This window comes from Sturnus vulgaris, chromosome 11 (assembly GCF_052056855.1).
Source record: "Sturnus vulgaris isolate bStuVul1 chromosome 11, bStuVul1.hap1, whole genome shotgun sequence".
NCBI lineage: Eukaryota > Metazoa > Chordata > Aves > Passeriformes > Sturnidae > Sturnus > Sturnus vulgaris.
The window spans coordinates 17,905,000-17,925,036 of record NC_142253.1 but is presented as its reverse complement, the minus strand read 5'-3'; the positions used below and the strand labels follow the sequence as shown (position 1 = coordinate 17,925,036).

The 20,037-nt window shown below is 42.5% G+C and overlaps 1 protein-coding gene and 1 long non-coding RNA gene across 6 annotated transcripts in view; one reads left to right on the top strand and one right to left on the bottom strand.

The window, feature by feature from the left end:
• Positions 1-13,845, bottom strand: part of SLC6A11 (solute carrier family 6 member 11) — an 88,127-nt gene extending 74,282 nt beyond the window's left edge. Inside the window, exons 1-5 of one of the 3 annotated variants that reach the window (XM_088171682.1) lie at positions 13,751-13,845; positions 12,266-12,496; positions 9,444-9,578; positions 9,137-9,277; positions 7,630-7,720 (exon numbers count right to left, since the gene is read on the bottom strand). In XM_088171682.1, the coding sequence (XP_088027808.1) occupies positions 7,630-7,720; positions 9,137-9,277; positions 9,444-9,578; positions 12,266-12,485 (587 nt within the window). In that variant the 5' untranslated portion in view covers positions 12,486-12,496; positions 13,751-13,845. Of the gene's footprint in view, positions 1-7,629; positions 7,721-9,136; positions 9,278-9,443; positions 9,579-12,265; positions 12,497-12,598; positions 12,618-12,930; positions 13,291-13,750 lie in introns of those variants that run through there. The other 2 variants (XM_014869756.2, XM_088171684.1) reach the window with 2 other exon arrangements.
• Positions 12,529-16,989, top strand: LOC148222514 (uncharacterized). Of its 3 annotated transcripts, none has more exons than XR_015806106.1 (2): positions 12,529-12,614; positions 14,232-16,989. It is a non-coding gene; the product is annotated as an uncharacterized LOC148222514 (long non-coding RNA). The 3 variants fall into 3 exon arrangements; XR_015806107.1 differs by lacking the exon at positions 12,529-12,614 and adding an exon at positions 12,651-12,740; XR_015806105.1 differs by lacking the exon at positions 12,529-12,614 and adding an exon at positions 13,280-13,362.
• Positions 16,990-20,037: the final 3,048 nt, after the last annotated feature.

Here is a 20,037-nt window from a genome sequence, read left to right as displayed (position 1 = left end):
TGCCTGATCTTGTAAAACAGGCCTTCAAAAGTGAGGGTTTGGCTAAAAATTCATGTAACAAATGAATGGTGATAGGCTCTCATCTCTTCCTCACAGAACAGGCCAAAAGAAAACCATTACCTGAATGGTAAAAAATTTTTAATTTTAAAAAATTCCTCTGCCTACATATTTCTTGTCTCACTTGCCTTGGACTAAACTCTAGTCACAAAAAAACCCCTAAAACATGAAAAGGACCAGGGGCACAAGGAGTAAAGAATAATTTACAGCCCAAAAGGGAAAAAAGAAAGCTGCAAATGGACAGGAGCTATTTTGGGAGGTCTCAATGCTTTGTCCAAATTTGCAGCTCCTGGGTCTTCATAAAACATCCCTCTGCTGCAGCACTTGCAAATTACAGAATTATTAATTAAATCCAGATTAATTCTACTGGCTCAATCTTTCATTTATGAACTAAAACCCATGGACATCAGATATGAAATAATGAAAGAAGAGCTGTAGAAAGGATTTGGGGGAGGTATCAGTTATTTCCTTTACACCCAGAGGACAGCAGTGCTCCTATGCTGTTCCAAGGCTGCACTGATGGATGTTCTGAAGCCTTTCCAGGAATTCCAGTGCAATATTTAATGACTTTCCTCAGGAATTCCTCCTGACACAGCAAAGCTATTTTGCTGCCATATAAGAATATAGTGCAAAACAGCAATTTTTTTTTTTAATGAAGTATGGTCGTTTTGTTTTTCCAGCCTGTGCTCACTGTAAATTTTGCACAGTGAAGACACCTCTCCTTTGAGCATTTAATTCAATTTGAAATCCCAAGCAGCCACTCTCTCTGTTAACACCCTGAATCTACAAAGCCTTATTTGGAAATACTCTTTAAATAAATGTCTAAATATTTAATTTTTCTTATGATTATATTTTTTCAAGTGCCAAAAATAGACAGAGGCTTGATGAATTGTATGGAAAACCATCCTTTACACAGTATCCATGCTGAGATAACCAAAACCCAGAGGAATGTGATTCCTGCTAAGTGATGTTTTCAGTTACTTGTGCATCTCTAAAACCCCTCTCACCAAAGCCCTTCACATTCCCAATTCCAAGACAGGGAATAAATGTAATGGACACATTCCTGGACAGCTGGAAATAAAAGTCTCTTATTTACTTGGATATTTAAGGGATTGCAGAGGTAAGAAAAAATATGCCCTGGAAGAGCTCCATGTGGTTTGTTGGCACATCCAGGCTTGCACATCTCCTTCCTGTGGTCAACCAGTCAAGAAAATAATTCCTGGGGTGGGAAATTTTGTCAAACTTGGATGGGACATTTCAGCTTGTCCCATGAGGAGCTACTGCAGGGGAATAACTGATTTCAGGCAGTAAATGGCACCAGAAGTATCCTAATTTCACTTTTCTAGCTTTAAAATTTTGTGTAGAGGCTTCCCACTTTAATTTTTCTAGATCTAAAAGTTTGTGTAGGTACTTCCTATTTTCATTTTTTTAGATTTAAAAGTTTGTGTAGACATTTCCCACTTTAATTTTTCTAGATTTAAAATATTGTGTAGACACTTCCTACTCTCACTTTTCTGGGTTTAAATGTTTGTGTAGATATTTCCCATTTTCATTTTTCTAGATTTAAAATATTGTGTAGACACTTCCTACTCTCACTTTTCTGGGTTTAAATGTTTGTGTAGATATTTCCCATTTTCATTTTTCTAGATTTAAAATATTGTGTAGACACTTCCTACTCTCACTTTTCTAGAAGATTTAAAAGTTTGTGTAGATATTTGTAGGAGGCTGTACATAGCAACTCAGGAAAAAGGGGATGAGCTGATTTTATAATGGCACAAAACCAGATATAGCTGAAAGGGGGCCTTTCAATGGAGGGGATTTGTACATAAATTAAAAAAAAAAAACATTAAAATCCCACACACAACAAACCCAGCAAACCAAAAAATTATGAGAAACCCCCTGTTAAAGGCAGTTTTCTTCACTCCTGGTTATTTTGGCCGTGCTGCTCGTGGGCCAAGCCCATCCTGGCACAACTGAGGTTCTGCTATTTTAGATCTTTCACTTTAATTTCACCTCTTCAAGAAAAAGAAAATGTGCTTCTCTCATGTAATTCTTCCCCTACAACAGCAAAAGTGCATATATAGATGTACAAGTCTGTAAACCCACGTTCCTGCATTAACTGGAATAATGAAAATGCCCTTATTGCTACAAATAAAAAAAGATTTACCATCTTTCAGCAAAATTGGATATCTAAGCCAGCAGTTCTAAAGATCATAGTTTTTAAGCACCTCTCTCCATTTCTGTGCATATTTACCTACCACTAGTAGCAATAATAGCATTTCTAGAACTTTAAAATTTGTGCAATTAAAGGATATTTTAAGTAGATCATGTATGAGTTTTGCTACAAAAAATTCATTTCTGGTTTTGACACCGCTGCAAGCCAAAACTTGACTGTATTTTAACAGGAACCAACCAAATGCTACAAATTCCCAAAGCAGTAGAAAGCCAGGAGAATTTGCAAACTTGAAGGTCATTTTTGCACCATCCATTGAGAAAGTGTTATGTACAACAAGAAGTGGAAAAAATCAAAAACCGTGGAAATTCTTCCACCTGGCTTAGGGTCCAGCCTTCAATACAGGAGGAATTGGCAGCATTTTGGCAGAAAATGTAAAAATCAAAAACTGTGGAAGTTCTTCCACCTGGCTTAGTGTCCAGCCCTCAGTGCAGGAAAAACTGGCAGCTTTTTGGCACAGTCCCATTTGCTTTTTTCAGCCGAAGTCAGGCAAAGTCAGTGCTCTTGAGGGGGAGCTCACAAAGCTCCAAGCAAAAAGCAATTTTCACATTATGAGCTGGGCAGCCAGAGGAGAGTCTGGCACCTCTGAATGTCCTACAAGACACCCCCAAAGGGGCTGGCTGGGGGTGCTGCTGGATCCCCCGGGCACTGAGCAGGAGCAGGCTCAGCTCAGCCCTGACTTTTCAGTGTGCTGGGGATTAACCACAGTGTGACTCCTGCACTCGTTTGTAGCCTGAATGAAACAGGAAAAACCTCTTTTATGACTTTGCAAGGCAAGGGTTTGTGCCTTTTCCTTTTTGCTGAGAACAGCCCCTTTTCTTTTTGCCCAGACAAAACCAATGCTTTTTTCTCACTAGGCTTTACTTGGAAAGGCTGGGGATGTGTCACCCCCTCCAGAGAGTGACAGGCCAACAAGCAGACCTCCTTTAACTGAGCACCAAGTTGTTGCTACACAGCCAATAAAAAAGCTATTGAGGTGGAATCGGCCACAAAACCATGTCTGGTTGTGTCCAGCTCCCTTCCCAGGGCACGGAAAGCTCCAAATCCTGCCCATGGTGACAGGCTGGAGCAGCAGGCAGAGGAGCACACGGGCATAGCTGCAGCCCCCACACCTGCCTGGCAAACTCCTGTCCTAGGGAAGCAGAAAAATGATGGAGCAGAGCATGTCCCCTCTGTTTCCTAGGCTGCAAACACACCCTCACCTACAGCCATTATCAGTAATTAGCAGCTACTACGAACTATTTAAAGTTTGGACACTAAAAAGTCTATGTGCCACACATTGAAACTGTGATTATTATTTTTTCCCTAGAAAATCCCTAAACAAACTATACCATTGGGATGAGGGAAAGGCCATAAATGGGGGAAAACAGGTCAAGTCTCTGAATGCTGGCACTAGTATGAAGGGAAACGTGGAAATTCAGGCTCTTGTCTGCCCTTTGGAACACAGCAGCAGAGAGTTCGAGGAACAAAAAGTGAATTTTTATCAGTTTAGCTGCTTCCCTTAGAGACTGTACACACAGAATGTGGAACTTCTCAAGGCTGTGGCTTGCAAGGCCTTTTTGAGCAAGAAATCCCTTAATCTCCTAATTTTGATCAGTTGTCAGTGCTGTCTGCTTGCTCAAATGAAGTCTTAAAACACCAACAGGCATAGATATTTCTAAGCAGAAAAAGCAGAAAAGAGTGTCCAAGCTGCCAGATTTTGCTGCACCTCCAGTAGGATCAGCCCATTTTCCCTGTGTAGCTACAAGGAAGTGGTTATCTATTACAGTCTCAGAAAAATATTTAAAGTTTTGAACTTTCATGAGGTTATTTGGAGGGTACCAGAAAGAAAACAGCACCTAAGACCTGCTGCAGGATTTCTCTGTGAATCTTTTTTTGGTTGGTTTGTTTGTTTTAACAAAGAAACAATCCATGCAAGACAAAATTTAAACTTTCACCCTCTGTGTGAGGCAGCTGTGAAAGCAGGGAGAGAAGGATGAATAGTCAGAAGTCACGTTCCTGCTGAGGGAGCAGGGGAACAGCATCCTCTGGGCACACTGGGGAAGAGGAGCTGGAAAAGCTTCCTGGCACTGCCAGGTGTCCTCTGGCACCTCAGCTCACGGGTCAGTCCCTGCCTGCCTTGAGCCACGGCTTCAGGAGCTGCCAAGGCTGCAGAAGCAGCAAAAGCTGCAAATATTTCAGCAGAAAGGCTGGAGCTTTGGTTTGCAATCCTTAAGCCAGCTGAGGATTTGGATTTACTTCCAGTCATGAGTAAGGGCTGAGCCTTACAGCCTAGTTAGTGGAAAAGACAACAGCACCAGGTAAAAGAGAAAAAATTCCTTTGCAAAGCCAGAAATAAAGATGTTTTGGGCCTGGTGTATTCATTTACACACTTAAACCCAAATCCAACTTGTCCCCCCTGCTCCCAGCCTCTGCTGGCACTGAGAGAATGGAAATCTTGTGTGAAACAGCAACCTGAACCTCCCAGTATGAGGAACTCTCAGATGGGAGCACTGGGCTTGAGAGCAACTGCAAAGCACTGGGGAATTCCTGAGTCTCTTCTTGTTAGGCTGGGTTTAGTTAAAACCATCTGAGGAGATTGTGCTGACTCTAAAAGGCTGTGGAAGGAAAGCTGCAGCATCAGCCTGACACTTTACAAATGCAGGATTGAGCCCCACATGTAAACAAGCTCACTCACAAAAAGCAAACACGATCTCTGTGCACAATAATTACCACTCTAATCCACAGATTAGCTCATCAGCCAAAAAAAAAAAAAAAAAAAATCCCACAAAACCCCAATTTTTTTTCCCCCACAGCCAACCCTTCACACAATAAATTGGCTTTATGTGGCCACAACTTAGAGGAATTTCAGTGGCAGCCTTGGCAGTGCAGGGAGCAAAGTGGGAAGGTTCTGAAGGGCTGTTCTGAAGAAATCTGAAGCCTCCCCCTTCCCTACTCCAGGAACTCGCCTCTTTACTATTTGTTTCCACAAGTTTACACTGAGTTTATGGCTCCTGGCAGCAGAATTTACAAAATAATAAAGCAGCAACAGGAAAACACCACCTCTGGCTGAGGAAATAACATTGCTGGTGACAGTTATCTCCAGACAAATTAACTCTGCTAGTAAGATTTACTTTGTGTTAACTGCTCTGCCGTCTGCTCTTTATACAGAAAGACCCTGCTGTGCTTTTGTGTCTGATATTTAAGACAAATAATTTAATTATTATCTTAATTCCAATGAGTTATTTCAAGGCAAAAATCAAATCTTGATTTTTAATAAGGCTCGTTCTTCCACTTTGAAACTAGTTTTTTTATTATTATTTATTTTGAAGCCATGCAACGCCATAAACTAAATTTCAAACAAGGCAAACACCTTCCTTAGCAGGAAGAGAGTACATTTATTTTCCATGTGCAAAACTATGCAGCTCCAGTTTTGCTTGGACAGAAAAAGTAGATAAGTTTAATATCTTAAGTTATTTTGGCCAGCAAACTCTTAGTATTGCAAAAATTTTGTCTGTGACACAATAAAGAAAGACGTTTGAAATAAATAATAGATTATGTAATTTACCTTTTTAATTTTTTTTTAATTTGATGTTTGTGATTTTAAAAGGTTTGGAATGTGTATTTTCAACTTTTTATAGCCAAGACTGTAAAACCAGATAGAGAAAAGGCTGAATCTGATTATCCCTTCTGGTTTCATAATTTATTCCTGATTTAGCCAAAATCAGGTAGGGAAATATGCCCCAAAATTGAAGGCTTTTAAACCCACTGCAACTTGATTGCAAGTTGAGCTTACACAATCTTGTTTAGCTTCATTTCCAGAGATTTCGGAGAAGGGATGTGCTTAAAATGGATTTGTATGTGCTTCAAAATAACACCAACACAGGAATTCAGGCAATCCAGAGATGAGCACTAACACAAAACCCACAAAACCATAGAAATATGAGAGAATAAAACTTTGTGCCCTCCACAGAATTGAGAATAAACATTTCCTACTTCTCTGGATAACTGGAGTTACCATCAGCAGCCAAGCTGGGAATATTGCTGAAAAGCCATATAAATGCAGGGGGTAAATTGGCTAATACTTGAGAAAATATGTTGTTCATTTATTCTACTAAGACTTAATTCTCGTTAGCCCAAAGCACCATAAGAGATTTCTGCTAAAATAAAATGTAATTGTAGCATTAAGAGATGCCACCTGAGAAAGTCTTGTTTATTCTGAAACATTTGAATAAATAGATTTCGATTTAAGATGTAAGGTGCCCAGATTATTGAAAATTTTAACAGAAAATAAAATTTCAGCTTTACCCAGAGAGTCCCTGTGTCTCTCATATTGTTCAGGTTTAGTTTAGTTGAGGGAAGGAGCATTTTACTTTTATAGAAAATCTGCTGAAACAACACATGAAGCCTGAGTTTACTGATGTAGCAAGAAAAAGAGATTCAGGCAGACCACAGCATGTCCTAAGATTCATGGAAATTATGTCAATGTAGAGCTCTCCCTTCAAGGAATTTTAATTCCTGGCTCTTTAAAGTGCAGCTGCCCTGAACACAAAACAACCTCAGAATAAGGCTCTGTCTTAAAAATAAAATTAATGGGTCCTCAAGAAATTGTAGTAACCCAGAATTGTGTAACAGGCTTTGAATTGTGAAGTCACTCAGAATTCAAAGTAACATTCCATTTCTCTGATTGGTTTAACACACACTACACCCTGCAAGGAACAAATGAGAGGTTACACTGCACTGATTAAATATTTATAGTCAGAAAAAAGATGTCACCACAAAAGCAGATCATCTTTTGCAAACATCTGATTTTCTTCCCTTAGTCTGACTAGAAATCAGAGTCAGGGGGACAGGAGAGAGTTAAACTCTCCTGTTATTCTGGCTGAATAACTAACACTTACACAGTCCTTTAAAAAATAATGAGATCCAGAAGCCAGAGTATTTAGTTAGCTGAAACAAGGATGAGGATACAGCTCTCAAACTCCTAAGGGAAGAAACATTTGGGGGGAAAAAAAAAAAAAAGTGGGGGGGAGGGAAAAAGGAATATTGTAAATCATCTTCTTTCTTTCACCTTTGCCTCCTCATTAGTATGGGTTGGAGGCTCTTTCCTCCAGCAGCAGGAGCCAAGCTCCCGAGCAAGTGGCACACTTTGTTCTATGTCCTTTCAGGATATGGAATTCCTTTCCTTGTATCCCCTAAAAAAAAAAAGAGTTAAAAACTCTCCTTCTGACTGTGGCTGGATAGGAAAATTTCCAGCTGAACTCACATCCTTAAGTGCTATAGGGTTACGAGGTGTAAAGCATCGAATCATTGCAAGGTAATGAATAGTCTGATCAAATAAAAAGTTTTTGTGCACTTACTCCCAGAATTCCATCACTGGAGAAGTGGCATTCTGTAAAGAGACTTGGCTGCAGTTGCTCATGTTAAGTTTTTGAAATTCCACACAGTTTTCTAGGAAAGAACAAAAAAAAAAAAAAAAAAAAAGAGTTTGCTATGTTGACATGCAAGCACAGTTCTTGTTCGTGTCCCAGTTTGTGCACCTTGGAAAGCCCCCGTTCTACCCCACATTTTCTGGGTGGGGTTCAAGGGTTTCTGGGTGCACTGAATGCCACAGCTGCTACTCCTGCAACACCAGGTTATGATAACCCAGAAAAACATCCATCAGGGCTCTCCCACAACACTTCCCAAAGGCACAGGGCCAAAAAATCACCTCAGGCAGAAGAAAGAAACGTTGAGAAACTGAGCATTGGGAATTACAACGTGCCCCTACTGCAGCTGCTGGTGCCATGGTTTATGGCTACAAACAGCTCATGGAACATGGCCAGCCATAAACTCCCACTAGGGCAAGTGGATATTTCCCCTGGCTCATCATGATTATTATTATTATTATTATTATCTCTAACACAAAGGCCAAAGCAGCTCAGCATTGTGCAGAGTTTGAGCAGTGACAATGCTGGCCAAGCTCCTCTGCAGGGCTGCCAGAGTTGATAGCAAAGCTTTCCACATCCACTGGGACCAAAATTACCTCTCTGACTGAAAATAAGATTTCAGACAGCTTTAGGTGTGCTCAGAGAACACAACAAATGGCCAATTAGTGAAAACTATGAAAGGCAATATAATGGATACTTGATTTGAAATTGGACTGTATATACAGGATAAATGCTAAAACTTCAGGAATGTGGGAACAAGGGCACTGGGATGAGATCCTCCCCATGGATGTTGGGGATCTACAGACTCAATAAGCAGAGAATGACAGATATAAATATCAATGAGAGGACAGATGCAGAGCCCTACCCCACAAACCCTTCTGAATGCACACCTCATCCTTCATGCAGGAGGCTGCTTTACATGCAGCAAGGATTATTTATGAGACTAAATTTCCAGAAGTAGCTTGATGAACATTATCCCTCAACATCTGGCATTTAAAAGAGCAAATCCAGAGATTCACATTTAATATTTTTCCCTCTCCATTCAAACTCCTCCTGATTTCATTAGAGTGAAAGAGCAAGATTGCAACCTGTCATCAGGTCATTCTCTGCTGCAGAATTCACTCACTGTGTTCACAGAGAATAGATATGATTGCAAATGAGAGTCTTGGGATTTAGCCAGAAGATCTTACAGAATTAACAAATCCATAGTCTTTTTCTGCTGACATTCTATTCTAGAGGAGTAAATGCTTTACAATGACCTAACTCAAAAAGGTCCAAGGCAGTTTCACTCCAGATTTCCTTTCTCTTGCTGTAGTGGGATGAGATTGGCCCATTTCCACAGACTTTGCTACACCAATAGCTTTATTCAGGACATTTCAATATATGAATCAATCACTTGGCAGGATTTCTATAGTGGGGATCTCTGCTGAGGTCATACCTGTATTCCATTCGTGGCCACAGGAAGCCCAGGGAAGCTCTGTAGTAAAGCAGTTGAACAAATAGAAGATAGCCCATGCTAAAATGATGATGTAATATACATTTAGGTGTGCCTCTATAACTTGGGTAGCATAGCCAATGCCTGGAGGAGCAAAAGAAGAAGTGAGATACAAGACTTCTGCTTTTCAGGCTGTATGTAATTTAAAAACAAAAGCTTACTCCTAAGTACATCTTCAATTTTGATTGCATTCAATTTGAAGTAAAATGAAATAAATGGTTTCTCTTGCAGTAGAACACAGAACTGTTACCTTCAAAGAGAGGGCAAACTTTCCTCCAGCATGTGATGCCTCCTTCACTTGTAAACTGTCCCAAGGCTGTCTCCAAGAAAAATACTGGTATTCCACAGCAAATAAAGAAGACCACGTAGGGGATGAGGAAAGCACCTGCAGGTGAATATTGAGAGGTGTTGGTTACAATGAGCAGGGCTCCTCAGCAGCACAGTGACGATTTTCCCAGCAAAGGAAGGATCAGCTGTGAGGCACCAGTGCAGTGCAGGAAAGGTTTATACTCCTGCCCCAAATATCCAAAGTGAACCTGTAAGCCAGGGCCAGGGACTAAAACAGACCAGATCAAAGTTCCTCAGCATAAAGTCAGCTCAGGAGTCTCTGAAACACAGAAAAGATCCCAGCCATGCTCAGCTCAGCACCATGTCAGTCTGCTCCACCTTCCTTGCTTTTCCAGGGGTGAGGAAACATTACAGATATTAAATCTGAGAAATCCTTTTTGTGTTATTTATATGAGCCTGATGATAAGGATTGTGAAAAGGCAATGAGCAAACAAACTTCAGAACTACTTATAAGGACAGGGAAGCAGGGCCTGGCCTTATCAGCCAGAAATATTGATGTGAAATTCCAGGAAAATAACAAAGCATCAGTATTTTTGTTGGATGCTGACAGTAAATTCCAACACAAGTAGTGAAGCACAGCAAAGCCCAAACACAGCACACCCAAATCCTGCAACAGCTGAGCTGCTTCAGTCACCTTGGTTAGAAGGTTGACACAACTACATCCACCTGCTCTGACTGGCAGTTCTTTCATCACCAGGAGTCTCTTCCCTCAGCCAGGAAATTTGCCTAGAGATGAATGCCAGGTGTCTCTCCAGCAATCCATAGGGATTCCATAAATAATGGAATACTTGCATGGCTTCTCTGGACAATTTACTGGCCAGTAGCAAATCCAGCTTGGCCCTCTCATACACACAATCAGTGGGAGTTTAACATGGCAACCTGTGGAAATCCAAACTATCAACTTGGACTCTTTTTCCAACACTGTATTCCAAGAAATACCTAATTCTAAACACACAAAGAAATTCATTTTCATCACAACCTGAACATCCACAACCTAAAATTATGGATGATTATTCCTACACTCCCTGTTATGACTTGGAGTAGGTGCCAGAGAGGTCACACCTTCACAAGTTCCAAACTACAACTTGTAGATTTGTTCTTTAAAAAGCAATTTATTTCACAACTAGCTCAGATATTTACCACTGTCTTCCCCTAGCACACACCGAAGGGTTGGATGTATCAGTTTTAAGCACTAAAAACAAACTCTGCTCTAATTCCAGCAGGGGGTTACAAAGCCACAGGTCATAGACTGAGCCTTCATTGACTAAAACTGGTCAATGGCAAATATCCCATGGTGCCAGGACACGACCAATTAAATCACATTCTATTCTTAAGGAATACAGTGTTGATTAAATATGATATTTAAGTAATCACTTTTTCATCAAATCACCCAAAACCAATGAATAAAATATTTTCTACCTTGTGTTACAGCTTTAAAAATGATAGCATCACCTTTTGACAAGTTGGCACACACCTACAAACGGGCACCTAAAGGTGGCTATAGGACCCAGAAAATTACACACCAAAAATACATTCCTGTCATTTCCTCTGCCAAAAGTTTTCTGGGAGCACTTTGACCATCAAGAAAGGGTTGAGAATATGATGTGCAGCGTGTTAATATTCAGGATTTGGTAGCAGCATTCTCTAAAGAGCTGAACTCTCGTTACCTAAGTTTGGCCAAAATACAGAGACATAAACAAAGGAACTTCCAATGATAAACACAACTTGCAGTGCAGGACTTGTTTTATAGAAACAGCACACGAAACGGGCTAAAAAACCACCCCTGAGTTCAGATAAGGAGGGACAAGGAATGGAAATTTGGCACAGCAAACAAACCCATCAAAAAGCAGATCAGTGCTTATCACAGCCCTGAACATCCTATTTTTCTTCCAGCCTCTGTGTTTACAGTGCCATTGACTCAGGCCTTAAGTGGGGAGAATGTTGAACCCAGTCCACAGAATTCTAAACTGAGTTTGTAATTTACTTTTCTTTCTTAATTGCTGCCCAAGTCACAGCTGATGTGCTTATTCTCAACTGTCATTTATCTTATACAGTTTATAGTTGGCTATAACCAATACATGCCACATGTTATACTCCTGCAGAAGTCGAGCCTGCTCTTTTCTCTCTCAAATAACATTCATATTTTATATTTATTAGGGCTTGCTCTCTTCTTTGAGTAACCTGCAGTTTTATATCTTCCCCTACCTTGCTGCAGGAATTGGGAAGTACCGAGGGGAAAAAAAGAGCATTGAGGTATAAAAAATTTAAAGAAAATATATTGAGTCTTTGTGGCATTATTAGAAAAAATTATATTCATCCTCTCCAAAGTAGACTGTTGTGACAAATAAAGTGCTGCCTTCGTTTCTGTGTCAGACAAACTTAGTTAAGTATGCCAGGGTGTGTATTCACATGCAGAAGACAGCGTGTGCTACTATAACAGAACACTGGCTTCTCCTGCATGTAAAATGCTACTGAAAAAAAACATGTCCATTTACTAACGCAACAGAAACTTGTAAAAATAAACCACACAGTGTTTGGAGGGAAGGAAAGAGAAACACAACGATTTTTCTTAGTTGTCAGATGTTTAATGCTTCCCTGTCTGCACATGCACTGAAATCCTGACCACGTATCTCTTACTAGTGCAATAAATCACTGCAAGGCATTCTTAACTCTTTCATTCCCGTGCTTAATTCCCATGGAAATCCACACGTGATACCATCTTACCTCCTCCATTCTTGTAGCAAAGATATGGGAATCTCCAGACGTTTCCCAACCCAATAATCTCCCCTGCCACAGAAAGCACAAATTCAACCTTATTATTCCAGTGGCCTCTTTCATGAACTTTCTTATCATTGCTGTGGACGAGGTTGGTGCTTGAGGCTTCTGGGTCCAAAGCGTCTTCTGGCTTGCCATTAATTATAGGAATAGTCTTTTCAGCTGTCATGACTTTTCAGCCTAGTGGAGAACAAAAGAAAAACACACAGGTGTGTTAAGACACTTGCTGGTACTGATCTTCAACGACTGAAATCTCCCAGGCTGGCATTGGCTTCTTGTTACCCATGGAAATCTGCGGGTGAGAATGAGGGAGGCAACTCCACAAGGCTGGAAAAGTTATAAAGCAGGGGGAAAAGGAAAAGAAAGGGGTGGGGGAAGAGAGAAGGTTCTGTGCAGAAGAAGGAGTTATTCCAAGTGGATACAGGTAACTTCCCAGCAGAGAGGGAAGCCTTTCAAAAATCCCTCCCCAGGCAAGGATCCCAGCCCGACTGACCTACCAGAGGACAGGCATCTGCTGCCCGTCCACCTGAGCCCGGGCGCGCTCGGGGATGTGCAGAAGGGCTGGGATGGCCGTGGCCTGCCCGGAGGAGCGGGGGAGCTCCGGGATTACTCACCCAGGGCTGTGCCCGTGCCTGGCGCCGGGGACAGGGGCCGGGCTGCGCTCAGCGCTGCCTGCGGGCGGATGCTGCGGCTCCGGGAGCGCGGGCAGGGCACGGCCGGCCGGGGAGGAGGCGCTGGGGATCCCGGGGAGCCGGGGAGCCTCGTCGTGCCCTGCCGCTGCTGGCGGCCCGGCGTGCCTTGTAGGATGCTCCCCGCGCTCTGGAGCCGGAATTTGCAAATGCTCAGCCCTCCCCGGAGCGATGGTTTAACACCCGCCTCCCCCCTCCGCCCACCTCAGGCTGTCCCGCCAGCTCCCCCCTCCTCCTCTTCCTCCTCCTCCTCCTCCTCCTCCTTCTCCTCCACCCAGCATCGCCACCGAGCATCAGCACGGATCATCCATCCCCAGGCTGCGCTCCCCGCCCCGCGGGCAGGGCCGAGCCCGGCAGGTTGGCAGCCGCGTTCCGCATGCCCGGCGGATCCTGGGCACGCCTGGGTGCCCGCATTGCCCGCCTGGGTGTCCCCATGCCCCACTGGGTGCCCGCATTGCCCGCCTGGGTGTCCCCATGCCCTCCTGGGTGCCCGCATTGCCCGGCTGCGTACCTGCATCGCCCGGCGGATCCCAGCCCCGCTCCGCGGCCGCCGGACAGGGCTGGGTGTCCCCATTGCCCGCCTGGGTGTTCCCATGCCCAGCTGCTTGCCCACATTGCCCACCTGGATGTCGCCATTGTCCGGCTGGGTGTCCCCATTGCTAACCTGTCTGTCCCCATGCCCACCTGGATGTCCCCATTTCCCGGTTGTGTTTCCCCATGCCCACCTGTCTGTCCCCATGCCCACCTGGGTGTCCCCATGCTGCGGGCGGGGCGCGGGCACAGCCCCACACCTGCGGCGCTCCCGGGCTGGTGCAGCCCCGCGAGTTAAAAAAAGGAACCCGCCGGGAACAGATGACACAAACTTCAGCTGGAAAGGGCGGCAGGGGGAGCCGGGGGACAGACGGGATGAAAAAATAAACGGAGGGGGAACATTTGGGAAGTGTGGAAACAATGTGGGCGCTTTCGAGTTCCAGCAGGGAAATGCAGCAGCAGCCCATGTGGGAATTGCTAGCTGGGGCTTGGCTTCAGACTCAGGCTGAAAAAGAGGCGAAAATAGGGGAAAATTATTACAAATGGTTTTGTTTCAAGTTGCATGAAATATTTCGAATAGAGATTTTTTTTCTATCTAACCCTCTCCCTTTTTAATTTTTTTTTTGTAGGTCAGTCATTTTCATCCTAAGTTTCCAAACCCCAATTAAATACCTCTTCTTTCTTCATCTCTGCAGCTTCTCCTTGGCAAATGGCAGCACCCAAGCCAGGCTCTTGCTTCAAATCTTCCCTCAGCTCCACACTCTGCTGCAGTTATGATCAGCAAGGCTTTGCTCTGCAACTCCAGGGGATGCACTTTGGAACTCACAGGCTCCTAAATCCAGGATTCTCTGCTGGAAATGTCCCAGAGACAGTCAGATCTTCTTCCATGGCAATCCTCTGCCTCTCACCCTCCAGCTCCAAGGACTTCTCCCACTGCCTGGCCACCTGTTAGCAGTGCTGTGGAAGACAATGGAAAGATGCCCATGGATAGATTGGAAATTAACTTGAGCTGACTTTGTACCCGGCTTGTACATTACACATTGGAGCTTCTGCTGTGCTTAAAGTTTTCAGGATTTCATTTCAGTGATGTCTGTCACAAGAGTGGGTGCTGGGGCCTCACCCTGTCAACCCTCTGTCACATCAACCCTTGCACCTAACAGGTGCAGGATGAGCCTCTCTCTGTTCTTGATGCCAGCTTTTATACTTTTAGTCAGACCTATCTTGGGAAAGGAAATCTGCCAGTGGTAAAACTGAAAAGAATGCAAAATTCTTGTATTTTATTTTTTTTAAGTATCCTCACCACAGATATTACCAGAGCTAGGTTTGATTTTGGGTGGTGCATTTGTGGTTTTTGTTTTTAATGCAGCTGGTATTCATTAATTGAGGATGGAATAGATCAATTTTTCCCAAGCTGACTTTGCACAAACTAAACTCCACTTGGAAGGTTTTTTTGTTGATTTATTTTTGCCTCCTTCTTCATCTTGTTTTCAGCAGGGATCAAAACAGACCCTGTTTTTCTGCCTCCCAGCCAGGCCTAGCAGGCTCAACAGGATACACTTGAACATCAAAGCTGACAGTAAATTCTCATTTTATTCCTGAGAGTAATTCTAAAAATGGAAGGAAGCTGAGGGACAGTAAACATTGGATGATTGAATAGAGAGGAGAGACCAACCTTCATCAAGTAGATTGATGATCCCAAATTGAAGGGCCTGCTGCAAGGGACAGCCTGCAGGCACATGCTGAAGGTGTTTATTTGCTGATTTATTCAGTATTTGAAATTACTAATTCCTGGTGTCAAGTGTTTTACTCACTGCTGTATTCCTGCACCAATTCCCATTCAGTCTCCTACCAGCTGAAGTGTTTATGGAAGCAATTGCTGGCTGCTAATCCTTGTGAACACTTCCCAGTGTCTGCAACAAAAATGACACATTTTAGAGCAGGCTGAGAACCTTTTTTTTTTTTTTTTTTTTAAATTCTGATGGAGCCTTTGCTATTGCAATGAGGGGAATTCCCTGGATTACAGGCCAGGTCTCAGTTTGTGCTCTCACTTTGTCTCTGGTGCTCCTCTCAAGAATTCCTGCCTGTTCCTCTCAGCCTTTTGGGAGACCCTGCACAAGTTTCCTGGCCATGCTTTTCAGGCCTCACATTAAAATGACGTGCCCTAAAAAGCAATTCAAGTTCTGCTTTATTCAGGTTTATCTCCACACTCCCAAGGAATCCTTTACAACTCTGTGCAGAAAGTACAGGGGTGGGGGTGGAAATCAGATGTTTCTGCTCACCACAGAATGGTGCTGTGAAGTACCAAATGTTCCAAGGCTACATTTATTTAGATTTATAAACTAAAATTAATCAAGAGAAGCCATTCATACCTAGAGTAACTTGGGAAACAATCTCCAAGAAAAATCCACGTCCACAGGATTCTGCCAGGCTGCCAAAATTAATGTCAGCTAAATTCATGGGATATAACTTTGGAAATTAAAAACCGGGGTTGGCTCATTTCTTTCCCTTATTGTAACTCTGAATTTCTGTGTTGTTTCTGCAATACAAAATCCTCTGACAATATAATTGGGAGTGAGGGAGGGGGGGAGAGGGAACAACAATCCTCTCCAGATTTAAAACCTTCAGTTTAGATTTGCTATAAGCAAAATCTGCACAAGCCTTCTATAAAGATTTCATAAAGTTGGACTCTTTGTGGGTAAATAGCTACACAAAAGCAAAGAAATACAATCAGAATTTCAGCAGTGATAACAATCTGACAATATTTTGGATCAAAAGCCTAAAATCACAAAGCCATTTGTGAACAAGACCAACACATTTAACTGTTCTATTAGAGGCTAACTTCAATCAAATATCGGCTGATTTGTGCCTAATCAGTTTTCTGTAAAGGGAAAAAAATTTCTTTGTTGCAGATAATTTTAAGTAAAGCACCACCTGATTGTTTGGCTTCTATTTAGAAAGGCTTAACCCCTATCATTGTAGATATCTCTCCATGCAATTTATTGCCTCACAATGGGTGAGATGCTGAGTTTTGGGTTGAGGAGAGCTGCAAAAATCACTTTTCCATCTATTGATGTTGCCCTTCCCTTGTTCCCTGCTGTCAGTCTGAGACCTGTATTTTGTTACCTGCATTTTATCTTCCACACCCTCTTCTAGACAGGAGTGGGTGACAATATTCCACTGCAGAGGATCTCTGCTGCAGACTTTTGCTGATCTCCTGGAAAAGGTGGCACAAATTAGAGTTTCCTTGAGTTAATTCATCCATTCCCACTGTGCTTTAGGGACACACCCCTCTGCTAATGGGTAATGGTACCTTGAGTTTGTTAAACTTTAATTTTATGTACAGACAACACTTGGAGAGAACTTCCAATCCTGGATTATCCACAACTCCCAAGAGTTAGCAGTCACCCATCCAACTGTAGAAAACAGTAAATAAATGACAGTACTAAATGAGAAGACATCTTTGGAATGTTTTAATGGGACTTAAAAGTGAGACCAAATAAAATAAATACCAAAGAGACCTGAGAAGAATTTGATGTAGAACACCAAAACTGTCTATGGTCAATCATTCTTCCAGATTAGAAGCTGAATTTGCAGTCTTCAGGCAATAATATATAATATATAATAAATATATAATATATAATATATAATTAATATATAATATTATATAGGTATAATCAGCATGCCTAACTAATAGTTGCTGGGAGCTGCTCCAGCCTGGAAAAGGAATGAACTGTGAGGAGAGTTTGTGCTCAGCTCCTCTGGATGTATTTTCAACTATATGAAAATATTTTCTGTTATTAAAGGTACTCAGTGAACAATGTCAGAATTTAATGCAGATTGCAGAAGCTCTCTGCAGGCATATAAAATCTTTTATCTTATCCCAGACACTCTTTCTTCCCTCTTGCAAAGTAGGGTTAGGGGTTGCTTTGTGCACTGGGTGATCCAGATCAGTATGGGAAGATTATTGGGAATTACACAAGGAATTCAATTTTAAGGAATTTAATAACTCTCACACCTCTGATAGGAGGAAGCATTTCCCCCCACCCTCAGGTAGGGGTCCAGTGCCCTTCCATTCTACAGGCAGCCCACTGAGCTTTGGGTTAATCCTAGAATTTCACAAAACCAAGTTGCCTTTAGGTTGAGTCTATAGCACAGCAATTAAAAAAATTAAATTCCAGTTTATAGATGAAGATGATCATTCCATACTGTGAAGTGTCAGCTCAGCAGTAAAAATGGGGTCAAGAGGGAGGGAGGACGATGATTTGAGTGATGGCATTTGTCCTCCCAAATATCCCATGGGATGAAGTCCTGCCCTCCTGGAAATGGCTGAACATCCACCTGCTGCTGGGAAATAGGGAATTCACTCTCTCTTTGGCTTTGTTTTACACGTTCAACTGTCTCTATCTCAGCCCCTGGGCTTTCCCATCCCATGAGTTTTCCCACTTTTCCCTCTCTGATTCTCTACTCTCCCAATAGGGGAACCTGTGCAATATTCAGGTTCAGTGAGGGGTGGCAGCAACACTGCACACTGTGCCAAGTGTTGCTCTAAAATACATTAAAATCAAAAGCAAGTTACCATTAGAAACACAATCATGGGTGGGAAGGAGGGAGAATTTGGTTCTGTGCCAGATGTGAAATAGGAAAAAGCTCCAAACCACAATGAATTAAGATAATTTTTCTCCCCAGTGTAAAATAATAAGAAATATATATGACCCCCTAAAATTTCAATTTAATCACATTTCATTTTTGAACTAGAGTGGAACAGTAATATATGGCTTCAAAATTTAAAAAGAGGTCCCATATTTTCAGAACATTTCCTTTATTGAAGTCTTTTTGGCTGAAGCTACATGTCAGTAAAGCAAAGTAATTGCCTGGAAAATATTGATTAGCTCTTGTCAAACAGCCCCTTTGCTATTGAGAATTTCCATTTCAGCACTGTCAGCACTGATCAGTGGCCCAGGAGTTGAACTGGTGTGTGTGAGCTTCTCCAAACAGCCCCAGTACAGCCCCACTGAGCCACTGCAACTGCTCTGCCACGGGAATTCATTGACAACTTGGACTAACTCAGCAAACAATCCTTTCCTGAGCTGCCTGCTGGCACATTGCTAATTAACAATTAATTGCCTTCCACAAGACTCCTGCAGAGCAGATGATGTGATACTGCAGATGTTTCAGCCAACTTGCATTTCTGTGCAGTGTTGCAAAGGGCCCAAAGATTTCTTTTACTCTTTTGCTTTTTGTAATGGTATTTTTAATCAGACATATATTCCTTTTGTTATTTTTTAAAAATATGTTGCAGTACTTTAATACTGAAACTCCTCTTACTAAAATACTTTCTTTCCAGCTGTGAATCATCAATTGTTGTTGACACCTGTAGGTTTATAAGTTGAAAATTGGGTCAAAATAGAACTTAGCTGGCTGACCAGGAGAAAAAAATCTTGGATAATAAATTCAGGAAAACAAATTATTGTGAAACTCTACCCAACTATGCCCAGCAAAAGCAACATCTCTGCTTCAAGAGCCAAAAGAGAAAATACTCCCCAATTTTATTACATCCACTCACTAAAAATGCATGGACTTGTGTGTCTTTCCCAGCTAAAAGAGGGAATATTTTATTGTAGACTCTAATCCATTGGGAAGGCAAATGAAGACACAAAGGCACCAGATTATCCAGAATTTCATCTCTGCTGGACAGCTGTTTTCCCCAATGACTCCTTGAAGGTGAACAAAGAAACTCAGTGAGAGAAGAACCCTGCAGCAACAAGGCAAACATCACACTGAGGTGCACAGAGCTGGGCCTGGAGGGACAAAGACCAGCAGGGAGATCCTGACTTTGCTGGCACACATTCCAGGAGCCTGACAATGGGTATGGTGGGAGGGCAGGAGGAGATGTGGGAATTGCTGCTGTACTCCTCTAGAGCTGGATGAACAATTCAGGCACAGAGGACAAAAATAGAATGCTGAAAGTGGGAAAAGCTTCCCTGGAAATTTTCAGAAAGCTCTGAGTTGATTTTAGGTTCTTCTCCCAGAGGATGCTGGGCACTGCCCAGGCTCCCCAGGGAATGGTGACACTCCCAAGGCTGCCAGAGCCCCAGGAGTGTTTGGACAGCACTCCCAGGGATGCTCAGGGTGGGATTGTTGTGGGGTCTGGGCAGGGACAGGAATTGGACTGGATGATCCTTAGGGGTCCCGTCCAACTTGGGATATGATTATTTTTATGTCTCAGGATATTTCTGACCATTCCTACTCCCTCTCATCTCAGTTCCTCTCCTATCCACAGGAAAACTGAAACTGATCCTACAGAGTTTGACTGTGTTGTAAAGAAAAGCTTAAAATACACTTGCCTCAAATCCTTTTCCAAGTGTTTGGCATTGAGAAGAATCACCAAACTACCAGAAACATGGAGTCTAATCCATGGAAAACTGAATCCAGGAGAGGAGAAGGAATTTTGCTGGAGGAGGTCATTTTATGTATGATTTTTGCCAAAGGCCTGTTTTTGAC